The 27299-nt window shown below is 33.1% G+C and overlaps 1 protein-coding gene across 1 annotated transcript in view; it reads left to right on the plus strand.

The window, feature by feature from the left end:
* Positions 1 to 134: 134 nt before the first annotated feature.
* Positions 135 to 27299, plus strand: part of LOC129741169 (uncharacterized) — a 77052-nt gene continuing 49887 nt past the window's right edge. The window contains exons 1-2 of the mRNA XM_055732878.1: positions 135 to 358; positions 994 to 1346. Of these exons, the coding sequence (XP_055588853.1) occupies positions 1133 to 1346 (214 nt within the window). The 5' untranslated portion in view covers positions 135 to 358; positions 994 to 1132. The remainder of the gene's footprint in view (positions 359 to 993; positions 1347 to 27299) is intronic.

Consider the following 27299-nt stretch of genomic DNA (forward strand, 5'->3'; position numbering starts at 1 on the left):
TGTACGGCCAGGCGTCGCGTCGTTGTGTGCGTTCCGTGGCCGTCTGTCGACGTCGTCGTCGTAGACTTCTTGTAGACTAACCAAAACCAACCATTCATATACACTTGGGTCTGCCTGCCTTGCCTGCTCTTGTATAGTATTATAGTTGCTCTGGCCTCTTGTGCTGATGACAGCGAAATTCTTTTCCTTCGCTTCGGATTTCGTACCTTCGAATATTATAAAATGGCCATCGCGATCTAGGTAAACGGTTCCGGTTTTTGTAAGTTTCGCGCGAGTTTGACCGGGTGCTTCGTACGGCAAACGGTACCTTCCGGTGTCCTCTTCCGGTTGACGGTAGTTTTCGGTGCGACCGCTCACGGTTTGTGGTAGAAAAACGTGAATTTGGAGAACCCTGTGCTGGTTTCCATTTTTGCGCAAGTGAAAAAGCGGCCGCTCATTTGCGTTCGTTCGCTTTTGGCCGTATTGAAGAAGGAAGCTGAAGCTTTCGGGGGAAAAAAGGTTTTTATTTTGTGCACTCGAGTGTGGTTTGGGTTTGAGGTAATCGGATGGCCGGTTCCGGTGGACAAATTTCGATCCGTCATTGTTCCAGATTGTAGTGGCCGGGGAAATTTTCTACATACACCTCTATAATCTATCCTTTAGGATTGCGTTGATCAAAATATTGTGTAGTGTGATACTTTTTTGGTGCGTTCTGTCAAAGCAAGCCAGTTTTCCGATACAGCAGTCAATATCTGGCTCTGTCAAAAAAGTACATACCATGTTTAATAATTCAACACCGGAAAATTTCAAGTGGAGGCTCCCGTAAGGCCCCAATCCGGCTGCTAGAAAATAATTACAAAATGGTCTCATCCAGAAAAATTGACGAGTGATTTATGGCGAAGAAGCCGACGAGGAAAAAGTCAATCCAAAAGCCCGATATTTCGCGTGTGTGTTCCAAAGGCGAAGCAAGAAGAAAAAAGTCTATAAATTATGTCGTTTCTCCTATTTTACCAGCCAATTGAATGAAGTGTATGTATGTGTTCTGTGCTGCTCTAACATCCAAAGGAAAATAAGGGAAAGATATTGCGTGAAATAGTTGCACAAACCACCGAATGAAATTGTTGTTCTTCGAGAATAAGTGTTCGGAGCCGCAATGTTACGAAAAGAAGGAGAAACAATGTCCGGCGGGCGAAAGTCACTACTCGCTAACGGAGGGGGCGCGGCGGCTAGTTCCGGTTTCCGGAAAATTGGCAACAACTGTGGCGGCGTCGGCCGAACGAAGATATCATTTTCATACAGCCGGCAGCTTGCGGCGGGGCGCATTCTGGGAGTGCTCATTATACTCACCATTGTCACAGGAAGTTATGGTGAGTTTTTTCTTATAAAAGTTAGAATAGACAATTGAACGCCATATGATCCAAAAGTAATAATATTCTTCACATAAACAAATATATTCGTAGTCAAATTATAGCTATAGCTTTTGCCCTTTGAAGCAATCCCTAAGACCCTAACCGTCTGTTATGGTAAAACTATACCTGGTTTAGCTATCATGTCCCACTAGTAAAATCTATAATCATTAGACCAAAATAAAGGTGGTCACGCTGTTCCTACAACAAAAAAAAGAATGATTGTGCCAACAGTACACTAAAATTGATTGAAAATTTTATGCTGAAGAAGAAATGTGGATTAGCTTGTGCAGAAAACTGTTGGCTTTAAGTAAAAAAAGATGCCATCCCCAAAACGCATCCCTCGGATGCAACAAATTAGGAACCAATTCCTACTACTTGGTGAGATTTTACTTTTTTACTTTCTTTCTCTGATATTTTGATTTAGACAGTTTAAATTTGAACGTTCAATCAGATGGCAGCTAGCCAGGTATATACACGGATGCCGGAATACCTGTAGAAATTTATAATATTTAACATGTCATACATTTTGAACTGGTTGTGTACCTGTTGGAGTTGTTCTTCCAAATTTATTGACACGTAAAACATACACTTCATAACAGTTCGCACGAAGCCATGGTGTCGGGTATGGAATCTGAGGGTCATCTAAATAATAAATTTTAATTCATACTTTTGTCAAACTGCGGTGAATCCGTGCACCCATGGTGGATTATCAACATACAATATACATACTAAGAACGAGACGAGATATCTCGTATTTTGCACGCAGTGTTAAGATTTTACTAAAAGTTTAGATACCTTGTTCAGTCAAGTGGTTTAGAAGGGTTTCGTGAGCTATGGGCACAATAGGTCGTATGTTGAATGCTTGAACTTTAGGGACCATTCGAATATTACGCAACGCTCTAAGGGGGGAGGGGGTATAGCAGCTTGTTACGCTTTGTGGATCTTGCTTAAAAGTTCTGAGACGAATGTGTTACGTAGGGGGGAGGGGGGGGGGTTAAAAATGCTCGAAAATTGCGTTACGTAATATTTGAATGGCCCCTTGAAGGTTTGTGGCCAACCATTCGGTAAGCTTTTGATCCAATTTTGTGGTAGGACTACACATTCTTTTCCGCATATCTTGAGCTTAAAACTCATCAATACAGAGATCAGTAAAAATTTGGTTTGTTTTCATAAAATTATGGAAAAACAAAGACTTTTCCAGTTATCAAGCCACGTTCGCAATCAGGTAAATTCCGAAAAATCAATGATTATTGCAACCTTGTTCAGCAGAGCTGGATTAGTATGCTCGAACCCTCATGCTCACTGTTGTGAAAACACTTGAAACACAGGTATACCAAATTGCAGATTGCATGTTCGAGTCCCGTCGGTGAGCTGTTCCACCTTTTTCGAATAATTCCCTGATGTTTACGTTTTTGTTTACTTTGATTCCCCATATTCCTCTAAATTTATCATAGCGGTTTTAAAATGTATCGAGACAAACTCTTATAGTTAAATATGTTTTTATTTCCATGTATAATCCTGCTTCTTAATAATTATTTCAAATGTGCAATTCAGCTTTCAAATCGGTGTAAGGGTTTTTAAAATGATATTTAAATATTATAACCTTCCGTGTATTTTGTAATTGTCCTTTAATACCGAACAACGATATATCATCGTTTAGTACAATGGCCAAAATAATCAAACAACGATCTTTCGTTGTTGCACTGTTTTTGCTTTATTAGACTCGTCACAAGAGAAGAATTATGTTCCAATTGAAAATTCGCACTTTTGTTGATTTGTTAGTGTCGACACAAAGTTTTGGTGATTTCAGGTCTAAAATGAAACATCGAAGTCGAAAGTTTCCTATTTTTTGACCCTTCACAAATTTTACAGGTTTTCCATTATGATTTTTTTTTATTTTATGGAAAATAGGTTCATATTCTTCACAGTGAAAGTATTTTCCCTTTAAACTTCGGCTTAGACTGTTAAAAAACGAGATTTTTCCTTACTCACTCTAATTTATCATAACGCGCCCCACTAATTGAGCTGTCTGATTTACCACTAATTAGGAGCTAGGGGAAAGTCGGGTAAGACGGATACAGCGTCACAGGTCAAGTTTCAATAATTAATATGAAATCATCTTTGGATTGCAATACGAAACTCGAGCTGCAACCCTCATTTTGAAGATGTTGCCTCTCAACCATATTGAAATTTGATTTGAAATAATGCCGATTAACTTCTCACATCCACCTTAACCCTTTAATGCATGACTTTTTTAAAACGAGAATTGCAGTTATTGATTCAGTGAAATAATAACATTTAAATTCGAAAAACAAAACTCAACAGGTTTGAAGTCGTTATTTTGAGTATTATAAAAGTTATGGCCCATCCAAGTTGAAAAATATTTTTTGAAATTCTTAGTTAATTTCAATACAGTTTTGCTAATTTCTTCAAAACCTTGTTATTTGGGTGCAGGAAGGTGTTTGTGATTGATTGAGATTAAAAAAATTGTTAGAATTTGCAAATCTGAAGAAATAACAGCGGTTTTCCAAAAACTACTTTTTTCAAAAAAGCAAATAAATTTGATTTTTGCAATTTTCCCGCATACTTTTATCAATATCTTACACATACATTAAAATATCGTAGCAAAAACTACCATTGGCTAATTTATTTTAATCTCTAGAATATTTTTTGTGAATACATTACTCAAAAATATCCACGCGTTTTCGAAATATTTGGATTTTGATTAGTGTTGTTTTGAAACAACACTATGCATTAAAGGGTTAAATAAACCGAAAAACCCGAATACATGGTTGTAGAAAGGGGTGAAAGAAATTGATTGGGAGACACTTTTGACTAGTGTAACGGTGAAATTTTTTGGCATTTTTGTGACTTGTGTTACTTCTCTCATTTCAGACATTCTTGTAATTTTGTCGTTTTTGTCGTTTTTGTCATTTTTGTCATTTTTGTCCTTTTTGTCATTTTTGTCATTTTTGTCATTTTTGTCATTTTTGTCATTTTTGTCATTTTTGTCATTTTTGTCATTTTTGGCATTTTTGTCATTTTTGTCATTTTTGTCATTTTTGTCATTTTTGTCATTTTTGTCATTTTTGTCATTTTTGTCATCTTTGTCATTTTTGTCATTTTTGTCATTTTTGTCATTTTTGTCATTTTTGTCATTTTTGTCATTTTTGTCATTTTTGTCAGTTTTGTCATTTTTGTCATTTTTGTCATTTTTGTCATTTTTGTCATTTTTGTCATTTTTGTCATTTTTGTCATTTTTGTCATTTTTGTCATTTTTGTTATTTTTGTCATTTTTGTCATTTTTGTCATTTTTGTCATTTTTGTCATTTTTGTCATTTTTGTCATTTTTGTCATTTTTGTCATTTTTGTCATTTTTGTCATTTTTGTCATTTTTGTCATTTTTGGCATTTTTGTCATTTTTGTCATTTTTGTCATTTTTGTCATTTTTGTCATTTTTGTCATTTTTGTCATTTTTGTCATTTTTGTCATTTTTGTCATTTTTGTCATTTTTGTCATTTTTGTCATTTTTGTCATTTTTGTCATTTTTGTCATTTTTGTCATTTTTGTCATTTTTGTCATTTTTGTCATTTTTGTCATTTTTGTCATTTTTGTCATTTTTGTCATTTTTGTCATTTTTGTCATTTTTGTCATTTTTGTCATTTTTGTCATTTTTGTCATTTTTGTCATTTTTGTCATTTTTGTCATTTTTGTCATTTTTGTCATTTTTGTCATTTTTGTCATTTTTGTAATTTTTGTCATTTTTATCATTTTTGTCATTTTTGTCATTTTTGTCATTTTTGTCATTTTTGTCATTTTTGTCATTTTTGTCATTTTTGTCATTTTTGTCATTTTTTTCATTTTTGTCATTTTTGTCATTTTTTGTCATTTTTGTCATTTTTGTCGTTTTTGTCATTTTTGTCATTTTTGTCATTTTTGTCATTTTTGTCATTTTTGTCATTTTTGTCATTTTTGTCATTTTTGTCATTTTTGTCTTTTTTTGTCTGTTTTGTCATTTTTGTCATTTTTGTCATTTTTGTCATTTTTGTCATTTTTGTCATTTTTGTCATTTTTGTCATTTTTGTCATTTTTGTCATTTTTGTCATTTTTGTCATTTTTGTCATTTTTGTCATTTTTGTCATTTTTGTCATTTTTGTCATTTTTGTTATTTTTGTCATTTTTGTCATTTTTGTCATTTTTGTCATTTTTGTCAGTTTTGTCAGTTTTGTCATTTTTGTAATTTTTAGTCATTCATGTCATCTTTGTCATATTTGTCATTTGTGGCATTTTTGTCATTTGTGAAAAAAATTTTAGTTTTATGTTAGGTTTGGTAGTTTTTGTCATTTTTGTAATTTTTAGGATTTTGTTATTTGTAATTAGCTATGCAAGCGTTAAATAATGTAACAATTATATATTTCATACCTTAATGTACTTTCTATACGAATCTTGAGAAAAAAAATAAACCTGAAAGTCTGGATGTAGGAATTTGTTAAAAAAAATGTTGAAAACATTGCATTCAGATGTTGATAGATTTTTTTCTGTATTCTTATTTCGAAACATGAGATTGATGTTTAACACCTTTCTTACAAATTTCTCGAATTTATTATGTTCAAAACTTCATCAGAGACACGCTGAATCAAAACTTAAAATAAGCAGAAATGTAAAAAAAATATTTCAAAACAATCTTGAAGAGCCCGAGAAAAAAAATCGAATGAATATGTTGAACAAATGAGGATTAAATGAAATTGATTAGTTTACGGCTACTTTGAATTGGGAATACGAAAGTACACGTACACGTTTTTATCTTAAACACACTTAAAGTTTTCATTTCATTAATAACATATTTAAAAACAAACAATTTTACTAAAACTTAATTTATTTGGCTTGTGGCAATAACAAACAAGTTATTGACTATGCAAAGAAGCTTTTCGCTATTTTTGATGTTTCAGTTACGCTTAACCCGAAGGCTTAAAAAATGTCTTTAATTTTTTTTTGTGTTGTATATCATCGAATGTCTTTTTTGTGTTAGAAGATAGGTTTGTGGTGTTCACATAAAATGTAGTGCAAGAACCAAGGAGCATGAATCATTTTCTTGAGATGAATAAGCTATTGAAGCTTAAAATCCCTAGAGAATAAAAAATGAACCATTCAAAGCTATATCTAATAGACTTTCAGTACGTCTCTGGAAATTTTTGAGTTAAAATTAAGTTTTCCCATACAAAAATAAAAACTCATTGCACTAAATCAGGACTGAATGAATCATTCCCAAAATTTGCAGAGATTTTTTTTGGCTATAAAACCATCAGAAAAGTTATGGAAGGTGTAAATAAATGAGACATGAGACATCCGACCTGAGACATGAATAATGAGACATGAGACATGAGAAACATGAGACATGACCTGAGACCTGAGAATTGAGACCTGCGACCTGAGACCTGCAGCAGCAGTACATCAACAGTGCTGCGGAGAACGTCATCGGTTATGTGGAGCGAACTCGACGGAACGACTGGTTCAACGAGGAGTGTAGGAGGGTGATGGACGAAGAGAATGCCGCGCGGGCGGCAGTAGTGCAAAGAGGCACCCGTCGAAATGTGGAAAATCATCGACAGCGGAAGAGGCAGCGAGTCCGAATTTTCCAGGAGAAAAAGCACCGCCTGGAGGAGGAGGAGCTCGAGGAGCTGGAGCAGCTGCATCGTTCCCAAGAAACACGAAAGTTCTATCAGAAACTCAACGCATCCCGCAAAGGCTTCGTGCCGCAAGCCGAAATGTGCCGGGATAAGGACGGAGGTATCCTGACGGACAATCGTGAGGTGATCAAAAGGTGGAAGCAGCACTTCGATGAACACCTGAACGGCGCACATGCAGGAGATCAAGACGGTGGGGGAAGGTACATCGCCGGCGTAGCCAACGACGTAGAGGAGCCACTCCCAACGATGAGTGTAGTTGAGGAAGCCATTCGCCAGCTGAATAGAAACAAGTCGGCTGGAAAGGATGGCATCGCAGCTGAACTCATCAAAATGGGCCCGGAAAAGTTGGCCGATTGCCTACACCGGTTGATAGTCCGGATCTGGGACATAGAACAGCTACCGGAGGAGTGGAAGGAGGGGGTAATATGCCGCATCTACAAGAAGGGCGACAAATTGGACAGTGAGAACTACCGAGCGATCACTGTCCTCAATGCCGCCTACAAAGTGTTGTCCCGAATCCTACTCCGCCGCCTAACGCCACAAGCAAACAGATTCGTGGGAAGTCATCAGGCCGGCTTCATGGAGGGACGGTCAACGACGGACCAGATATTCATACGGCAAATCCTCCAAAAATGCCGGAAACACCAAGTCCATACGCACCATCTATTCATCGACTTTAAAGCCGCATACGACACGATCGACCGTAACGAGCTATAGAATATCATGGACGAGAACGACTTTTCCGGGAAGCTGATCAGACTGATCAAGGCGACGATGGATGGAACGCAGTGCTGTGTGCGGATCTCGGGTGAGTTGTCGAGTTCATTCGAATCGCGCAGGGGGCTTCGACAAGGTGATGGTCTATCCTGCATGATGTTCAACGTGGCGCTAGAAGGTGTAATTCGACGAGCGGTGGTCGAAATGCGGGGCACGACTTTCAACAGATCCAGTCAACTTATCTGCTTTGCCGATGACATTGATATAGTCGGCAGATCATCTGCGGCGGTGGAGGAGATCTACCGCAAACTGAACCGTGAAGCAGGAAGGATTGGGTTGATGATTAATATGTCCAAGACGAAGTACATGCTGGCCTGCGGATCCGAGGCCGACCGAACCCGCTTGTCCAGTAATAACAAGGTCACGATCGACGGCGACGAGCTGGAGATAGTCGAAGACTTTGTCTATCTCGGCTCACTGGTGACCGCAGACAATGACACCAGCCGTGAGATCCGGAGGCGAATTATCAGCGAAAGTCGTGCCTACTATGGACTCCACAAGTAACTGCGGTCGAGAAGACTTAGCCCTCGCACGAAGTGTAACCTGTATATGACGCTCATTAGACCGGTTGTTCTCTATGGGCACGAGACATGGATATTGCTCGAGGAGGACCTGCGTACACTCGGGGTATTCGAGCGACGAGTGTTAAGAACCATCTTTGGCGGCGTGCAGGAGAACGGAATGTGGAGGCGAAGGATGAACCACGAGCTCGCGCGACTCTACGGCGAACCCAGTATCAAGAAGGTGGTGAAGGCTGGCCGGATACGCTGGGCGGGACATGTTGCGAGAATGCCGGACGACTGTCCTGCAAAACAGGTGTTCGCTACGAATCCGGTAGGAACAAGACGAGCGGGGGCGCAACGAGCGAGGTGGTTAGATCAAGTGGAGCGTGATCTGGCGAACGTGCGGTGCCCGAGGAATTGGAGAACAGTTGCCATGGATCGAGTGAATTTTAGGAATTATGTTCGTCAAGTTATGTCGTGAGACGGAATACTATGTAAATAAAAATAAATAAGACCTGAGACCTGAAACCTGAGCCCTGAGACCTGAGACCTGAGACCTGAGAGTTGAGACCTAAGATTTGAGACCAGAGACTTGAGACCTGAGATATGAGACATGAGACATAACCTATGAGAACAGAGACCTGAGAGTTAGACCTGAGAATTGAGACCAGAGATTGAAGACGTGAGACTCGAGACCTGAGGTCTGAGGCCTGAGACCTGAGACCTAAGACCTGAAACCCGAGACATAAGACCTGAAACCTAAGACCTTGAGACCTTAGATCTGAAACGTGAGCCGTGAGAAGTGACAAGTGAGTCATAAGAATATTTCTCTCAAAAACCGTGTTAATTGCAAAGACCGCATAGAAAACCGTGCTTATTCCCGAAAAACCGTGTTAAAAACATTGGTTAACTCTTTTTATTATCGCAGAGATTCGATCATATGACTTAAGCCTTGAAAAGATCAGATGTTGAAGATCCTAGGGTAATTTTTATCGCCTCTACAGTTTTTTTTACGTTATAAATAGATTGTCATTAATAAACTTATTTTTGGGAAAATAAGTTTTATTTCTTGATTACACACAAAATCCAAAAAAAAAAAAACAAAAAGTAGAATACAAACATATAACGATAAGCGTTATATGTTTGTATTCTCCTTTTTGGTTTTTTTGGATTTTGTGTGTTATCAAGAAATAAAACTTATTTTCCCAAAAATAAGTTTATTAATGCCAGTGCCAGTAAAAAAAAATTAATAATAAAAAACTTCGAATAGGATCGAAATGGAATCGAGAAGCGTTGTCAAATTCGAATTATAATTTTCAAATTTCATTCTGAGGAGAAATTTGTAACATGAAATTAATTTTTAAATATAGAAATTTTGATTTAGATCAGATTTGTAGTCAGTCGTTTTTTGAACGGTCGAGTAAATTTGGCCAATTGCAAGTCAGTTTTTGATCGATTCTCGTTTTAGTTTGTCAACTTTTCTATATATTTTTTTTTGATAATAGCGCACGTCTCAAACTGTTCCAACTTTTATTTGATTAGTTTTGTTTCTCTTAATTTATACGTATTTTGTGATTTCAAGACTCATTGTGAGTTGTATGGCGTGTCTTTTTTTTTAAACTTATCATTCTTCAAAATTTAGTTGTTATTTTTTTTTTGAATTCATAACTATTCGAAAAAAGTTTTTGAAAAATTATGAACATATAAAATAATAAATTGACAAAATACGAAGCATACCTAATATTTCATATAAATAATGTTGCCAGTCAAAAGAACAGCAAAAACCGAATTCTGACAATTCCTTTGGCGACGTCACGTTTCGCAGAAGATTGATTCTTGACAGCGAATTTTTTTTCCCATCACTCTCTAAAAAAATTTTTCCGATGCTTCACAAAACTTTACCACCATCATCCATTAAATAATCACCGAAATCGAAAGTGGAGAGTGACGGGCAGGACCCAAAGTTTTTATCACTTTTGTTTCAATATTCCTGCGGTGCCACAAATTCATGTCCAGGGATTTTGGCGTGGCTTTACCATGGATCGTTTTTTTTTTGCTTCTCTATCAGTTTTTTTCTGGCACCATTAACACTGCACTCTGGACTGGAATCGATTCTTCTTAATCTGTTTTGAATTATATGACTTTTTCTCACTCGTTCTGTTCTGTTGCCATCGATTTGTTATGGAGGGGGTGAGAAATTTCCGCAAAAAGTGCTGATTGCCGCTGGGATCAGTTTTTTTTCGTGTCAGTTTGTCTTGGAAAGGGAACTTTTTAGATTTGTCCAGACTTTTTGTTTCGCTCTTTTATACAAAGCTCTTAAAACCATAACTTAATAGGGGATCAATCGATGGTTTTTGGAAAAGCTGGAAAAAAGATCATGTTAATTCAAAAATATTTGAAAAGAAATCCTGTTTAAAGTATTTAAGAGACATTTAAAAACAGACAGAAAAGAACAACATCGAAAGGAAGGTCACATGAGTGGACTAATTTTCCCATCATCCTCCTATCACTCCCACCGATTTCACTGGGATGTATCACCATCAGAAGAAGTTTTCTAGGGGTCGAAAATGAAAGTTTTTAAGGCCGACCCTAGCAATTCAACAAGTGACTGGAAATATCCTTTTTCACCGCATAATTTACCTCCCTCGGAATCCTTGGCACTTTTCCCCCATCTGCTAATGAAGGTCATTGTCCTGGACGGGACGCTCTTCTCTTTTCCCCAAGTTTTTTTTCAGCTTCACGAACAGTTTCGGTATCTCACAGGGACATAGTTTCCATTTTTTTTTGCCTCCACTGCCCTACCATGTTTATTGTCTTCCTCTCTGCTGCCATCTGGAAACGGTTTGTGACATTAGGGATTCGATTGAAAGTGGTTTTCCCACCTTTCCGGATGGTGCGAAGGAGCTGAGCTTGTTTTTTGTTGCTTCAATCTGGCTGACGTTTCATCGAAAGAGTAAGTAAGGAAGGCAGGAAGGAAGCTGCCGGATGCGTGAGACCGAGAGCCAGGAAATTGCGGCAACGAGACAGGGGTTTCGATTGGAATTGATGTACTGTCCTGGGAAAATGGCACTTTTCCTCTGTTTGAACGATGGCCGCAAACCCCAGCAAGGCAAGGAAAGTCGAACGTGCCGAGCTGAATTCGATATAGTTAGTAGGGAAGTGCTAAATGGAAAGAAGATGTACCCGGCTGATTGGCTTTTATTGATGTTTCGACGAAAACTGGTAATCGGTATGAGATTATTTCGTTGGGATTTTGGGACTTTCGGTGTACTCGCAGGAGCATTATTAATTAATATGAAAAAAATACAGAAAACCAACAGTGCTTCTAGAGCATGTAATCTTTCAGTTTCTAAAAAAAATAATAACATTTTCGAGTTCAGAATCTATCATCTTTTTTTGATCTAGTAATTTTGAGTTATTTTTGTCATTTTTGTCATGTTTGTCATTTTTGACATTTTTGTCATTTTTGTATTTTTATGTCATTTTTGTCATTATTGTCACTTTCGTCAATTTTGTCATTTTTGTCAATTTTGTCAATTTTGTCACTTTTGTCAATTTTGTCGATTTCGCCAATATTGTCAATTTTGTCAATATTGTCAATTTCGTCAATATTGTCAATTTTCTCAATTTTGTCAATTTTGTCAATGTTGTGAATTTTGTCAATTTTGTCAATTTCGTCAATATTGTCAATTTTCTCAATTTTGTCAATTTTGTCAATGTTGTGAATTTTGTCAATTTTGTCAATTTCGTCAATTTCGTCAATATTGTCAATTTTCTCAATTTTGTCAATTTTGTCATTTTTGTCATTTTTGTCATTTTTTTCATTTTTGTCATTTTTGTCATTTTTGTCATTTTTGTCATTTTTGTCATTTTTGTCATTTTTGTCATTTTTGTCATTTTTGTCATTTTTGTCATTTTTGTCATTTTTGTCATTTTTGTCATTTTTGTCATTTTTGTCATTTTTGTCATTTTTGTCATTTTTGTCATTTTTGTCATTTTTGTCATTTTTGTCATTTTTGTCATTTTTGTCATTTTTGTCATTTTTGTCATTTTTGTCATTTTTGTCATTTTTGTCATTTTTGTCATTTTTGTCATTTTTGTCATTTTTGTCATTTTTGTCATTTTTGTCATTTTTGTCATTTTTGTCATTTTTGTCATTTTTGTCATTTTTGTCAATTTTGTCAATTTTGTCAACTTTGTCAATTTTGTCATTTTTGTCATTTTTGTCATTTTTGTCAATTTTGTCAATTTTGTCATTTTTGTCATTTTTGTCATTTTTGTCATTTTTGTCATTTTTGTCATTTTTGTCATTTTTGTCATTTTTGTCATTTTTGTCATTTTTGTCATTTTTGTCATTTTTGTCATTTTTGTCATTTTTGTCATTTTTGTCATTTTTGTCATTTTTGTCATTTTTGTCATTTTTGTCATTTTTGTCATTTTTGTCATTTTTGTCATTTTTGTCATTTTTGTCATTTTTGTCATTTTTGTCATTTTTGTCATTTTTGTCATTTTTGTCATTTTTGTCATTTTTGTCATTTTTGTCATTTTTGTCATTTTTGTCATTTTTGTCATTTTTGTCATTTTTGTCATTTTTGTCATTTTTGTCATTTTTGTCATTTTTGTCATTTTTGTCATTTTTGTCATTTTTGTCATTTTTGTCATTTTTGTCATTTTTGTCATTTTTGTCATTTTTGTCATTTTTGTCATTTTTGTCATTTTTGTCATTTTTGTCATTTTTGTCATTTTTGTCATTTTTGTCATTTTTGTCATTTTTGTCATTTTTGTCATTTTTGTCATTTTTGTCATTTTTGTCATTTTTGTCATTTTTGTCATTTTTGTCATTTTTGTCATTTTTGTCATTTTGGTCATTTTGGTCATTTTGGTCATTTTGGTCATTTTGGTCATTTTGGTCATTTTGGTCATTTTTGTCATTTTTGTCATTTTTGTCATTTTTGTCATTTTTGTCATTTTTGTCATTTTTGTCATTTTTGTCATTTTTGTCATTTTTGTCATTTTTGTCATTTTTGTCATTTTTGTCATTTTTGTCATTTTTGTCATTTTTGTCATTTTTGTCATTTTTGTCATTTTTGTCATTTTTGTCATTTTTGTCATTTTTGTCATTTTTGTCATTTTTGTCATTTTTGTCATTTTTGTCATTTTTGTCATTTTTGTCATTTTTGTCATTTTTGTCATTTTTGTCATTTTTGTCATTTTTGTCATTTTTGTCATTTTTGTCATTTTTGTCATTTTTGTCATTTTTGTCATTTTTGTCATTTTTGTCATTTTTGTCATTTTTGTCATTTTTGTCATTTTTGTCATTTTTGTCATTTTTGTCATTTTTGTCATTTTTGTCATTTTTGTCATTTTTGTCATTTTTGTCATTTTTGTCATTTTTGTCATTTTTGTCATTTTTGTCATTTTTGTCATTTTTGTCATTTTTGTCATTTTTGTCATTTTTGTCATTTTTGTCATTTTTGTCATTTTTGTCATTTTTGTCATTTTTGTCATTTTTGTCATTTTTGTCATTTTTGTCATTTTTGTCATTTTAGTCATTTTTGTCATTTTTGTCATTTTTGTCATTTTTGTCATTTTTGTCATTTTTGTCATTTTTGTCATTTTTGTCATTTTTGTCATTTTTGTCATTTTTGTCATTTTTGTCATTTTTGTCATTTTTGTCATTTTTGTCATTTTTGTCATTTTTGTCATTTTTGTCATTTTTGTCATTTTTGTCATTTTTGTCATTTTTGTCATTTTTGTCATTTTTGTCATTTTTGTCATTTTTGTCATTTTTGTCATTTTTGTCATTTTTGTCATTTTTGTCATTTTTGTCATTTTTGTCATTTTTGTCATTTTTGTCATTTTTGTCATTTTTGTCATTTTTGTCATTTTTGTCATTTTTGTCATTTTTGTCATTTTTGTCATTTTTGTCATTTTTGTCATTTTTGTCATTTTTGTCATTTTTGTCATTTTTGTCATTTTTGTCATTTTTGTCATTTTTGTCATTTTTGTCATTTTTGTCATTTTTGTCATTTTTGTCATTTTTGTCATTTTTGTCATTTTTGTCATTTTTGTCATTTTTGTCATTTTTGTCATTTTTGTCATTTTTGTCATTTTTGTCATTTTTGTCATTTTTGTCATTTTTGTCATTTTTGTCATTTTTGTCATTTTTGTCATTTTTGTCATTTTTGTCATTTTTGTCATTTTTGTCATTTTTGTCATTTTTGTCATTTTTGTCATTTTTGTCATTTTTGTAATTTTTGTAATTTTTGTCATTTTTGTCATTTTTGTCATTTTTGTCATTTTTGTCATTTTTGTCATTTTTGTCATTTTTCTCATTTTTGTCATTTTTGTCATTTTTGTCATTTTTGTCATTTTTGTCATTTTTGTCATTTTGGTCATTTTTGTCATTTTGGTCATTTTGGTCATTTTGGTCATTTTGGTCATTTTTTGTCATTTTTGTCATTTTGGTCATTTTGGTCATTTTTGTCATTTTTGTCATTTTTGTCATTTTTGTCATTTTTGTCATTTTTGTCATTTTTGTCATTTTTGTCATTTTTGTCATTTTTGTCATTTTTGTCATTTTTGTCATTTTTGTCATTTTTGTCATTTTTGTCATTTTTGTCATTTTTGTCATTTTTGTCATTTTTGTCATTTTTGTCATTTTTGTCATTTTTGTCATTTTTGTCATTTTTGTCATTTTTGTCATTTTTGCCATTTTTGTCATTTTTGTCATTTTTGTCATTTTTGTCAATTTTGTCATTTTTGTCATTTTTGTCATTTTTGTCAATTTTGTCAATTTTGTCAATTTTGTCAATTTTGTCAATTTTGTCAATTTGGTAATTTTTGTCAATTTTGTAAATTTTGTAAATTTTGTAAATTTTGTAAATTTTGTAAATTTTGTAAATTTTGTAAATTTTGTAAATTTTGTAAATTTTGTAAATTTTGTAAATTTTGTAAATTTTGTAAATTTTGTAAATTTTGTAAATTTTGTAAATTTTGTAAATTTTGTAAATTTTGTAAATTTTGTAAATTTTGTAAATTTTGTAAATTTTGTTAATTTTGTCAATTTTGTCAATTTTATCAATTTTATCATTTTTGTAATTTTGTCAATTTTGTCAATTTTTTTCAGTTTTGTCAATTTTGTGAATTTTGTCAATTTTTTCAATTTTGTCAATTTATCTATTCTATCAATTTTGTCAATTTTGCAATTTTTTTTGTCATTTTTATCAGATTTAGTGAATTTGGTCAATCTGGTCATTTTTGTCAATTTTGTTATTTTTGTAATTTTTTTCTGTCTTTTTTATCATTTTTGTCAATTTTCTGGTTTTTTTTTGTTAATTTCGTGAATTTTGTAATTTCAAGAATTTCTTGACATTTTTGTAATTTTTGTCGTGTATGGCATTTTAGTTTTAAATTTTTTTTAATCAGTTTTGTTATTTTTCTGTTTTTTAGTTTTGTCATTTTGGTTTTTTTGTTCTAATTTAAGAAATTTTTGTTATTTTGGAAATTTTTGTTATTTCAAAAATTTGTGTTATTTTCTCATTTCTGTCATTTTTCATTTTCACCACTTTCGGTTTCTGTCATTGATGTAATTTTTGTCATTTTTTGATTTTTGTTTAATTTGTCATTTTTGTGATTTTCGTCATTTTTTGTCATTATGGTCAGTTTTATCGAGTCTGTCATTTTTGTTATTTATGTCATTTTGGTCACTTTGGTTATTTTTGTCATTTTTCCCCTGTTTGTCATTCCTGTTTTTTTTCCGTAAATTTTGTCATTTAAGACATTTTTGACATTTTTGTTGTTTTTGTCATTTTTGTCATTTTTGTTATTTTTGCTCTTTTTGTCAATTTTTGTAATTTTTGTCAATTTTAACAATTTGGTCAATTTTGTCAATTTCGTTAATTTTGTCAGTTTGGTCAATTTTTGTCACTTTTGCATTTTTTTTCTGTCATTTCTATCATTTTTTTCAACTTCCTTGTTTATTTTGTTATTTTCGTAAATTTTGTAATTCCTGAATGTCATTTTTTGATTTTCTGTAATTTTTTCAATTTTTACATATTCTGTAATTTTTGTCATTTTTGTCATTTTTCGATTTTCTGTATTTTTTTTTCAATTTTGTCATTTTTTGTCATTTTTGTCATTTTTGTCATTTTTGACATTTTTGTCATTTTGTCACTTTGATCATTTTTGTCATTCCTGTTTTTTCGTATATTTCGTCATTTATGAAATTTTTGACATTTGGGTCAATTTAGTCATTTTGTCCTGTTTGCTATTTTCGTGGTTTTATTTTTTAAATTATTTTGGATTTTTTTTTGTCATTTAATTTTTTTTTGTTTTTTTTTATATTTTGAAATTTATGTCTTTTTTTAATTTTTTTCTCATTTTTCCCATTTTTGTCTCTTTTGTCATTTTTGCTACTTTCATTTGTTTCATGTTTGTCATTTTTTTCGTTTCTGTCATGTAGTAATTTCCGTCATTTTTTGCATTTCTGTCATTTTTATCTTTTTGTCACGTTCGCCTTTTTTTAATTTCATCATTTTTGTAATTTGTCAATTTTGTCAATTTTGTCTTTTTTATAAATTTTGTAAATTTTGCAATTTTGTAATTTGTCATTTGTGTTTGTAATTTTCTTTCATTTTTATCATTTTTTGTCATTTTTTTTTGTTTTTCTTTTGTTATTTTCGTGAATTTTGTAATTTCAAGAATTTCTTGACATTTTTGTTATTTTTGGTCGTGTTTGGCATTTTAGTTTTTAATTTGTTTTAATCAGTTTTGTTATTTTGGTTTTTTTGTTGTAATTTTAGAAATATTTGTAATTTTGGAAATTTTTGTTATTTACAAAATTGTGTTTTTTCTCATTTTTGTCATATTTTATTTTTACCACTTTCGGTTTCTGTCATTGATGTAATTTTTGTCATTTTTTGATTTTCTGAAATTTTTGTCTTATTTGTCATTTTTTGTAATTTTCGTCATTTTTTTCATTTTGGTCTGTTTTATCGTTTCTGTAGTTTTTGTCATTTATGTCATTTTGGTCACTTTGATCATTTTTGTCATTTTTCCCCTGTTTTTCATTACTGTTTTTTTCCGTAAATTTTGTCATTTAAGACATTTTTGTAATTTTTGTTATTTTTGCTCTTTTTTGTCAATTTTTGTCATTTTTGTCAATTTTAACAATCTGGTCAATTTTGTCAATTTCGTGAATTTTGTCAGTTTTGTCAATTTTTGTCACTTTTGCATTTTTTTAAATTTTTTTTCTGTCATTTTTATCATTTTTTTCAATTTCCTTGTTTATTTTGTTATTTTCGTAAATTTTGTAATTTCTGAATGTCATTTTTTGATTTTCTGTAATTTTTTCAATGTTTTCATTTTTTTGTTATTTTTGTCAGTTTTATCGTTTCTGTCTTTTTTTTAACATTTTTGTCATTTTTTGATTTTCTGTTTTTTTTCAATTTTGTCATTTTTTGTAATTTTTGTCATTTTTGACATTTTTGTCATTTTGTCACTTTGATCATTTTTGTCATTCCTGTTTTTTTCGTAAATTTTGTCATTTATGACATTTGGGTCAATTTAATCATTTTGTCTTGTATGCCTTTTTCGTGGTTTTATTTTTTTTAAATTATTTTGGATTTTTTTTGTCATTTAATTTTCTTTTTATTTTTTATATTTTGAAATTTATGTCTTTTTTTTTTCTCATTTTTGTCTCTTTTGCCATTTCGCTACTTTTATTTGTTTCATGTTTGTCATTTTTTTCGTTTTTGTCATTTAGTTATTTACATCATTTTTCACATTTCTGTCATTTTTATCTTTTTGTCACGTTCGCCTTTTTTTAATTTTATCATTTTTGTAATTTTCTTCTTGTCTCTTTTTTTTTAATTTTGTCATTTTTGTTATTTTTATTGTTTTCGTTATTTTTATGACTTCATTTTTTTCTATTTTGTGTTTTCTGAAATTAAAAAAAAAAAATTGTTATTTTGATTTGTTTTGTTATTAAATTAATTTTTTTTATTGTTATTTGACTCATTTTCGTGAATTATGGTTCTCGTCGTTACATTCATACCTATTTTAATACTTATACTTATACTTATACTTATACTTATACTTATACTTATACTTATACTTATACTTATACTTATACTTATACTTATACTTATACTTATACTTATACTTATACTTATACTTATACTTATACTTATACTTATACTTATACTTATACTTATACTTATACTTATACTTATACTTATACTTATACTTATACTTATACTTATACTTATACTTATACTTATACTTATACTTATACTTATACTTATACTTATACTTATACTTATACTTATACTTGTGCTTATGCTTTATTTGAATATATTTATTACCAACTGAAAATAATTCTTAAGTTACTTCTTCCCGCATTATACTGACACCATTTCGTTTTCAAACACAAAATACCGCCGACTGCTATTAGAAAATAGTCTTTAATCAGCGATAATCTAAAACCGTTTTAGCTGCCCACGTTTGGTCATTGTTAGCCAGTAGCTCTGCTGGGACTATTGCGACCGGATAAGGTAAAAATGTGACAATTCATAAAGCCTTATTGCCATCTACCTTTCCGGTGAAACAGAAGCAACCATCTGACCCCGGGAGGAAAAATAGCACAAATCGTCGCCAAATCAAATGCTGAGCATACAAGTCTACTTATACTAACGACCGGGTATTAATTCAACTCAAGTCCCAAAATCACCTTTAAGGTACACAATCATCGAAAGCTGCTCTAGTAGAGTAGGACGGATAATCATCCTCTCCGCTTTTCCAACTCCCTCAAGAAATTGGACCTAGAGGGCTGGAAAAATGGAGCTTGATGATCGGATTTAGTTTTTTTTTGTGTGATAAGACAGCGGAGAAAAGGAAAGGAAAGTCAAGGGGTGGCTGAATGTGTAATCGGTCCTGTTGGCATTTTCGGAAACCTTCTTGGAAGTTCTTCGCCGGGCACAAAACCATACAGCAGAACCATCAACTGAGGCACAATCGGAAAGCGCGTGAAATTACATTGTTTTACCATAAATCTTGGGCCAGTCTATTAGAGATTGGTACATTATAATTTAAATATTCCACGGAGCTTTGCCAGCAAATCCCACTGGTGTATTAGTGACTCGTTTATCAAATTCCAGTTTAGTCACACAGATAACGTGGCATTTCTCCCTCTGGAAAATGACAAATTTGGCCTAGTTTTATTTCGTTTGACATGATTTTTCTTTAAAATCGTGAATAATGTGAAAAACTTGTCCATTGATTCTTCTCTATTCAAACAGAAAAAGGGCTAACGAAAATTCAAAATATGTATATCTAAACGTCCGATGCATTTGTGAGAAAAATACATAAACAGACACATCGGGAAATTTTTCAACTGCCGGCATAAGAAATTCCCTACCGGTTTTGTTGGACGGCAGAAAAAAAAGTAGTCTACGGTAACTCTTTTGAAATGTTTTGACGGACCGGTACCCGCTGCCGGCTACTAGAGCACACTCAAGCGAGACAATCTGGAGGGAACCCGGCGGCAAAAGAAGCAGCAGCAGTGGCAAAAACACCCGGTATGGAACCATCATCGGTGCCAAATCATGCACGCGACTGAGTTAGGGTTTGTTAGTTTGCTGCAGAGTCAAACCTCGGAGCCAAGTGAATATTACTTTTTTCGCTCCCTTCCTCCTTGCCTTGCTTTGGATCCCACTCTTGTGGTGTCAAGTCAGACTTAGTTCAAGTTGGAGCCGGCACATACGAACACATTTGATTCGTATCGTCGCATAGTCGCATAGGAAGATGGGTCCTTATGGTACGACTGGGGACTCGGGGTATCTTTCTTCATTCACACGATAAAATGTTGCCAATGGCAATCTATAATATTGTGATGCATATATCTTGGTTACGAGGAAAAAAAATAAACAGAACTTCAACGGCAGCGACAGCATCGTCTACGAATGAATCAAAATATACACAGAATCGATAAATCTATCTTGTTGGGTTGTTTGTTTGTATTTATTTGTGAAACTGGCGTAAACAAACATCACAATTTCTTGTAGTAACTTTTGCAGTTCAGAGAACTGAACTTTTAGAACTGGACTGTTTCGGAATTAAGCGAAAGTCAGAAAAAAAATATGATAATTTTGGATAATGGTACACTTCGATTCTGAAAGTACCTCGAAAAAGATGTCTGTTAAAGTGATATGGTTTCCTAACATGACCAAATTTTGAGATATCATTTCTAAAAATTTTATAGTTTCAATTTAAGCATTGCTTTGAATTTCAAAATTTAAAAAAAATCTCTTTAATGATGAGTCTTCAATAAAACAAAAAAAAAATCCTGGGCTCATTACTGCATATCCGGTTCGTATCAAAACCTTCCAGTAAAAATTTTCCCAAACGCAATGAAAATAACTCACCCAAAGCATCGTCGGGAAGCCATCCACACTGTATCAGCTAGTGCTCTCCCCAAGTTCATCCAGAGTGAGTGCCAGAGAACACTATAATAGTCTTCATGTCATGAGATGAGGTACACGGGTCGGGTGCAAGCTTCACAAATCCACCATCACACCCGGGTATATGGTACCTACGGAAGATGGATTTTCCAAATTAGGAAGAGTATGCAATCGCTTGTGGTGCGTTATTCTCGGGGAGACGACGATGATGCCGGTGGATGATGACGAATGCGTTTGTTTGTTAGAGGTCAATTCCCTTTTTATTCTGACTCTCCGTCTCTCGGACGAATATCGCATTAACTAAAGCAACTGGCAGCAGCTTTTGCAGCTGTTGAAGAAATTTACCTTTGGCTAGCAGCCGCGACGTTGCTGATGTTGTGGAACTAGATCCCGGTAGGTATTGTGGTTGTGGAGATGAAATGAGATGAATAAATTGTGATGATTCCACCGGTGGACCAAGCAACTTTTCTTAGTAGTAAAAATAAAAAAAGGGAATAGGGCTCGACGAGCACCTCAAGGTAACGCATGGTTTAGGCATAAAAATGGTGTAGCTATTTAAAATGAAATTGATGTATGACTAGAATGAGGTGTATGTCACTTGAAAATTTTTCTAAGAAGCAAAATACAAGGGGTCTACCTGCTGGAAAATTTAATTTAGTAAGTAAATACTAACAAATACGATGGATTTTCATCCCTAAACTGGTGTTCTTTGTTTGATTAATTTTCCAATAAACTTTACTTTCATAAAAATCGCGCATTTTTGCACCCACAAATCAGACTCTACTCCAATAATGCACTTCCTTGGGGATGGAATTAACGGCATAAGATTCTATCCGGCAGTAAGCAGCTGTTTATGTATGTAAACCGGCAATATAAAATAAATTCTCGTTTCTCATTTTCATCCCATTCCCATCCCATTCCTATCCCAATCCCATTTCATTTCTTATTCCTATTCCTGTGTTTTTTTTTTGTGATCGGCAGCAAAAATATGACAATAAATCTTCGTTTGCTAACTGACTCAGTTGGTAAACTGGGTCAGTTATCGGACAAGCAAGGAGAAATAAAAATGTCGCGTTGGGTTCGATTCTCACTTTATTTTTTTTATATTGGGAATTATTATCCGATAGGATGAAAATCCAATAAAATATTTTTATTGTTTCGCTTGAATGTATTGGTCATATATCATTTTGCTTGGGAGCTCATTTCATTATGCCAGTAGTGCTTTTCCAATCATATTATCTTTGGTGTGTGAAGCATGTTTCAGCGCATTTTTGGCATAGAGTTAGCGCCGAGCTGCATTGAAATTTTGCTACCTCTTCTTTGGGTTGTAGCCATCATGCCCTTATTTCCCTAGGAAAATAAAATAAACACCCTGAGGTCATTTTTAAAACGGGCTAGGGATCTAGAGTAGGACATTCTGATCATACACCAAGCCAGTTTGAAATTCAATATTTCTTTAAACATATGAACGAAAATAAAATAAAATCATCCACATTGCTCCTTCACTCAATAGGAGCTGAAAAACTAGAAGACGCCACGTTGAAATCCAAGGTCCTAGAAAAACGTTATTAAGGGTACAAGGCAGGTTTGTTCATCTCAAGGGATTGCTAAGCCAACGCCGAATAGCTTTATTTTCCTGTTCAATTCGGAACAACAAGGAGCTTTTACCGCTCTACCTTGAGATTGACATATCCCTCTTACCATGGGGACTTCTGGGCGATCATTGAGCGATTTCAGTCCACAAGGTTTTGATTCCGGAACAAACCCCTATTTTTGAACCACTCTTAACAAGTAGAAATTGAATAATATTATGGTTCTCTAACAACTCACATATTGAGTTTTCCTTTCAAATAACGTCTTGCGTCTCACGTCTCACGCTTAACATTTCACTTCTCAACATTTCACGATTAATATATTGCCCTTGTCATTTTTGTATTTTTTAATTTTTGTCCTCTTTGTCATTTTTGTTCTTTTTTATCATTGATGTAATTTTTGTCATTTTAATTATTTTTTGTCCTTTTTTTTATCATTTTTATCATTTGTTTTATTTTGTAATTTGTGTTATTATTTGGATTACAACAGGCAGCGAAATTCACATTTTTCATAGTTGCAAAGACCTTAAGAGCTAATTTTAACAAATTTTGGGCGCTGATTCCAATTATTGATTTGGTTTTTTTTTCTATCATTAGGTATTTGTTTTCAAGATAACTTTTTCAAATAGGTAAAAATTCATTCAGGAAAAACTGTAGAATATTACAAATGTTTTTAAAATAAAATTTTCAACTCAATAATCAACTTTCTGCAAGACCACGAGTAATTTAGATTTCTGAGAAAAAAAACTTTGTAGAGTTTTCTGTTTTACATGGTGCATTTTTTTGATTTGAACCAAACATAATCAAAGAAGAAATGAAATTGAAAGGGTTTTCTACTATCAATTTTTAAACATTAATTTTTGTTCACCACCCCCAAGTTGGGTGAATAGGGACAATTGCTTCTTTATTGAAAGACTCGTGGTGTGTGTACTTTACAAATGTCCAACATTAAAAATGCGTTTATTCAAGCTTCCATAGTTGAAAACGGAAATCAGCGCATAATTTTTCGCTTTGCAGATATTTTTTTGATTTTTCAATCCTCAGTGAAAATCTTTTTTATCATCCACACTTATATTCGAAAAATTCTATGAAAAAAAATTATATTCGTAAAAGTATGGATGGTGAAGCCCAACTCCAGGGGCGATAAAGCTCTAGTAAAATTCAGATTCTGTTGTGGTATGAGCCTACTTGGTTGAATGATTCGACTGAATCAAAGCAATCGAAAGATTCCTTTTAATTCAACCACGGTAAATGAAAAAGTTCATATACCAGTATTTCGATAGCAACTTACTACCTTCTTCAGTGAACGTTTTCGATTCGTAATCGAAAACGTTCACTGAAGAAGGTAGTAAGTTGCTATCGAAATACTGGTATATGAACTTTTCATTTACCGTGGTTGAATTAAAAGGAATCTTTCGATTGCTTTGATTCAAAATTCAGATTTTTATTTCTAAATGCTGAAAACCCTTTTCTTCTAGGATTAGCTTCACGATAAGTGGACTAAAGAATGTTTTGTTAAAAATTTGTCTTCGTTCGAAGCAGTTTGTATTAATTGTCTTTTTTTTTGTTTTCGCCAAAATTATGTTGAAAGAATTCTACACCTCCCATCAAACTCCTAGACATAACTATTTGAAGTAAATTCAAACAACATTTGGCGATTTTTTATGCTTCATGTAACATGAAATTGAATTATTGAAGCTTTTACGCAATAAATAAATCAAAAGACATTTTGGCCCAAGAAGGTGAAAAAAATGAGGAGACTACTTGATGTTTGGATCACAATTTTCCATTTCCACTCACCATATCTCTAAAACTAAAAGTGATAGACAAAATCAGACTTATGTTTAAAATTCAGGGCGACAAAACTTCCCAAATCCGTTATTAACCTCTAAACAAGAATGAAACGATTGATTTTATCAAAAGGACGTACCCAAAACGCAATTTTTCTAAGACAAAATTACCGTTTTCACCCCTTCGAGAAACCGGTTGAGTTTTCAATGTTTTGATTCTGAATGCTACCCAGTGAACCCAGGTCAAATATTTTTTCCATATTCGCATTGATTTTTTTAACCTCATCTGAGAATCATTATAAAAATCATAAGATAAAGCAAATTTCCAATGTTCTGAAACGCCCTCTTCATATCTCAGTTCAAGGTATAAATTCAAACTACAATGTATACATACATGCATCAACATAAAATGTGATACCTGTTCAGTAGTGACTTCATTCCTCAAGTCCGTATTCAATTTGTTTAGGTTTGCAATTAATCCACGTTTGAAAGCAACCTGCAGCAATTAATTTGAAATATGCACATACTTCATATAATTTTAGGGATTGAACCGTAATATAAAACGTTTTAAGCTTCTCTATCACTCGTCATCCACTACTGCTTAAACACCCAAAATTTCCAACGATGTCATGCTTAGAAATTTTACATTTTCTTCAATTACTGAAATGAAGTTTTTGCTAGGCGCGTACATGACTCTTAAAAATCTGCAAAGTGGCAATCAAATGTGTAGGAAATGTTGATAGTATCAACATTGATAGTTGAAAATTGAGTCAAAAAATTCGATAAACAAAAGCGAGCAAATATGTATTTTTGTCATAACAACCTGGCAACTCTGATGATGAGGCTAAATCCATATCAAGTTTCGAAATTATTGCTGAGGCCAACCAGTCATAAATACCATCGACCGTATATACCCTTATAGGAAAAGTTTCATGATCCAATTCCATAAACCTTAAAAAATACTTACATTTGATGACAAGACAAAATTGCAAAATCGCCTCAAGGCGTCCAAAGTTTCGATTCTTTACTCCTTAGAATGCAGTAAGTTTAACACCTGTTTCAATGTTTATGGATCTTCTCTGTTGCTTTCACATGTGTAACTATGATTTTTCGCACATATTACATGCATTCAGGGGAAATTGGGAGGAATGAGACTCTTCTCGTCGCTGAGTGCTAAGTGGTCATCGTTCGATTTAACAATGAGTTTTCCACCTGATTCAATGTTTTTTGCAACTGTTTAATTGGGTTCTTGTTTGTTACAAATTGTAACTAACAATACTGTTATCGATGAAATTGCATGAATTTAGGGGATAACGGGGTGATTGCTAAGCGATGTATATCATTCGATTCAAAATTATGTTTTATGCCTGATTCAATCCTTTTTGACAATTTTCTAATCCATCCTCGTTTGTTACAATGATTTTGTTGAACATATAGTCTAGTTTCGGAACCTATGATATCAGGGCTATTGAGTCTATTCTCGTAAGCTGAGTGCTAGGCGGTTTACAAATTTTACAATTAAACAGTTGGTTTTTGATCTTTTTTTTAATGTGAATTGCGCGATTGTTACATCGAACTTTATTTATAAAAATAAATATTAATAAATTTAGGGAACGTTGGTGCTATAGGGGAGATAAGGGCATAACGGCCGCCTTTAGAAGGATGCTTATTTAACCATAGAAAACAGCATTAACATGTGAGTTACTTCATTGTTTCTCAGTCTATTTCCTAATTGACTGAAACTTAAAAAAGTTGATTAAAATGTTTAAAAATGCATTTTAAATTTTTTTGCCGAAAGCTGAAAATCAGTCATTGTAGAGGCATAATGTGAACCCCCATGGGGTAGTGTTCGTGGCAGAAACTTATTTTTTGTAGCAGATCGGGTGTAGAACAGCTCAAAACTAGAAGAGTATTTTATTTGATTAAATTATAGGAGTAAAAATCATGAAGAACTTACAATTTTAGTTCCTAACTCGTATTTAAATCAAGCCACGCGTGTGCGGATTTTTGAAGACGTTGTAAGCCTTAGAGATCTGTATTTGTTCGACTTCAGTTCAAGGGAGATAATTTGATAATTAGACATTTGATAACTTACATTTTAATCTCGTAGATTGGTAATCTTTTAGTTTCAGGTTTAGCGAACCGTAACTCGAACGAAGATAATCAGCTTATTTTAAGCTGCTCGTATTCCTTTTATAGGAAGAACCTGAGAATTTTTCAACTTGATGCTGATAACTAAACACAGGTTTTAGCAACAGATTTATAATTTTTAGCGATATCAACTAAACGTGGTGAATTCTTTTCCCGGAAACCTTTTTTCTCCTCAACTTTTTTCCTCCTCAACTTTTTTCCTCCTACTTATTCTTTCTTCTCCTACTTGCTCTTTCGTTTTACTTCTTTCTTTTTCTTTCTTTCTTTCTCCTATCTCCAGACAGATTTCTTGTCAAGATAGTTCTATTCATCAGGTATGCTCAATTTTGGAGACTACACTGAGCGATTTTAACACCCCCACACCCGTAAACCTGGCTGGATCAACCGGTTCTAGCCAGATTTACGAACTTCCTACTTCGATGACAGCTAACTTTACCACTGGACATTTGTAGACGCCTGTTGATGTGCGTACCCACGCTTATCGTTACCCATTATTACTTACATGCTTTATTACTTTAAAATTCGATTCTAATAAAATGCTCTTTTTAGTTTAGAGCTGTTATGGGTGGGGGAGTGTTAAAATCTCTCAGTGTAGTCGTCTAAATTGAGCATTCCTTATGAGTAACGCTATATTGACACTAATTCTGACAGAAGATAGGAGGAAGATAAAGAAAGAAGTAAAACGAAAGAATAAGTAGGAGAAGAAAGAATAAGCAGGAGCAGGAAAGTTTGAAGCAGAGGGAAAAGTGAAATAGTTTTGCAAAAGTGCTTAATCACGTTTTCTAGTTGCGCTCGTTGGTTATAAAAATTGTTATAAATCGGTTATGAAAACCTGAGAACATACAAACAATTCCAACTATCAGTTGAAACTTTTTCAGGTGAATTCGGGAATCCGATCTGAGTTTTCGTGCCTGTTTTTTTTCCTTGTAGGGGAGAGCCCACTGCAACCA

The sequence above is a fragment of the Uranotaenia lowii genome, chromosome 2 (genome assembly GCF_029784155.1).
Source record: "Uranotaenia lowii strain MFRU-FL chromosome 2, ASM2978415v1, whole genome shotgun sequence".
Taxonomy (NCBI): domain Eukaryota; kingdom Metazoa; phylum Arthropoda; class Insecta; order Diptera; family Culicidae; genus Uranotaenia; species Uranotaenia lowii.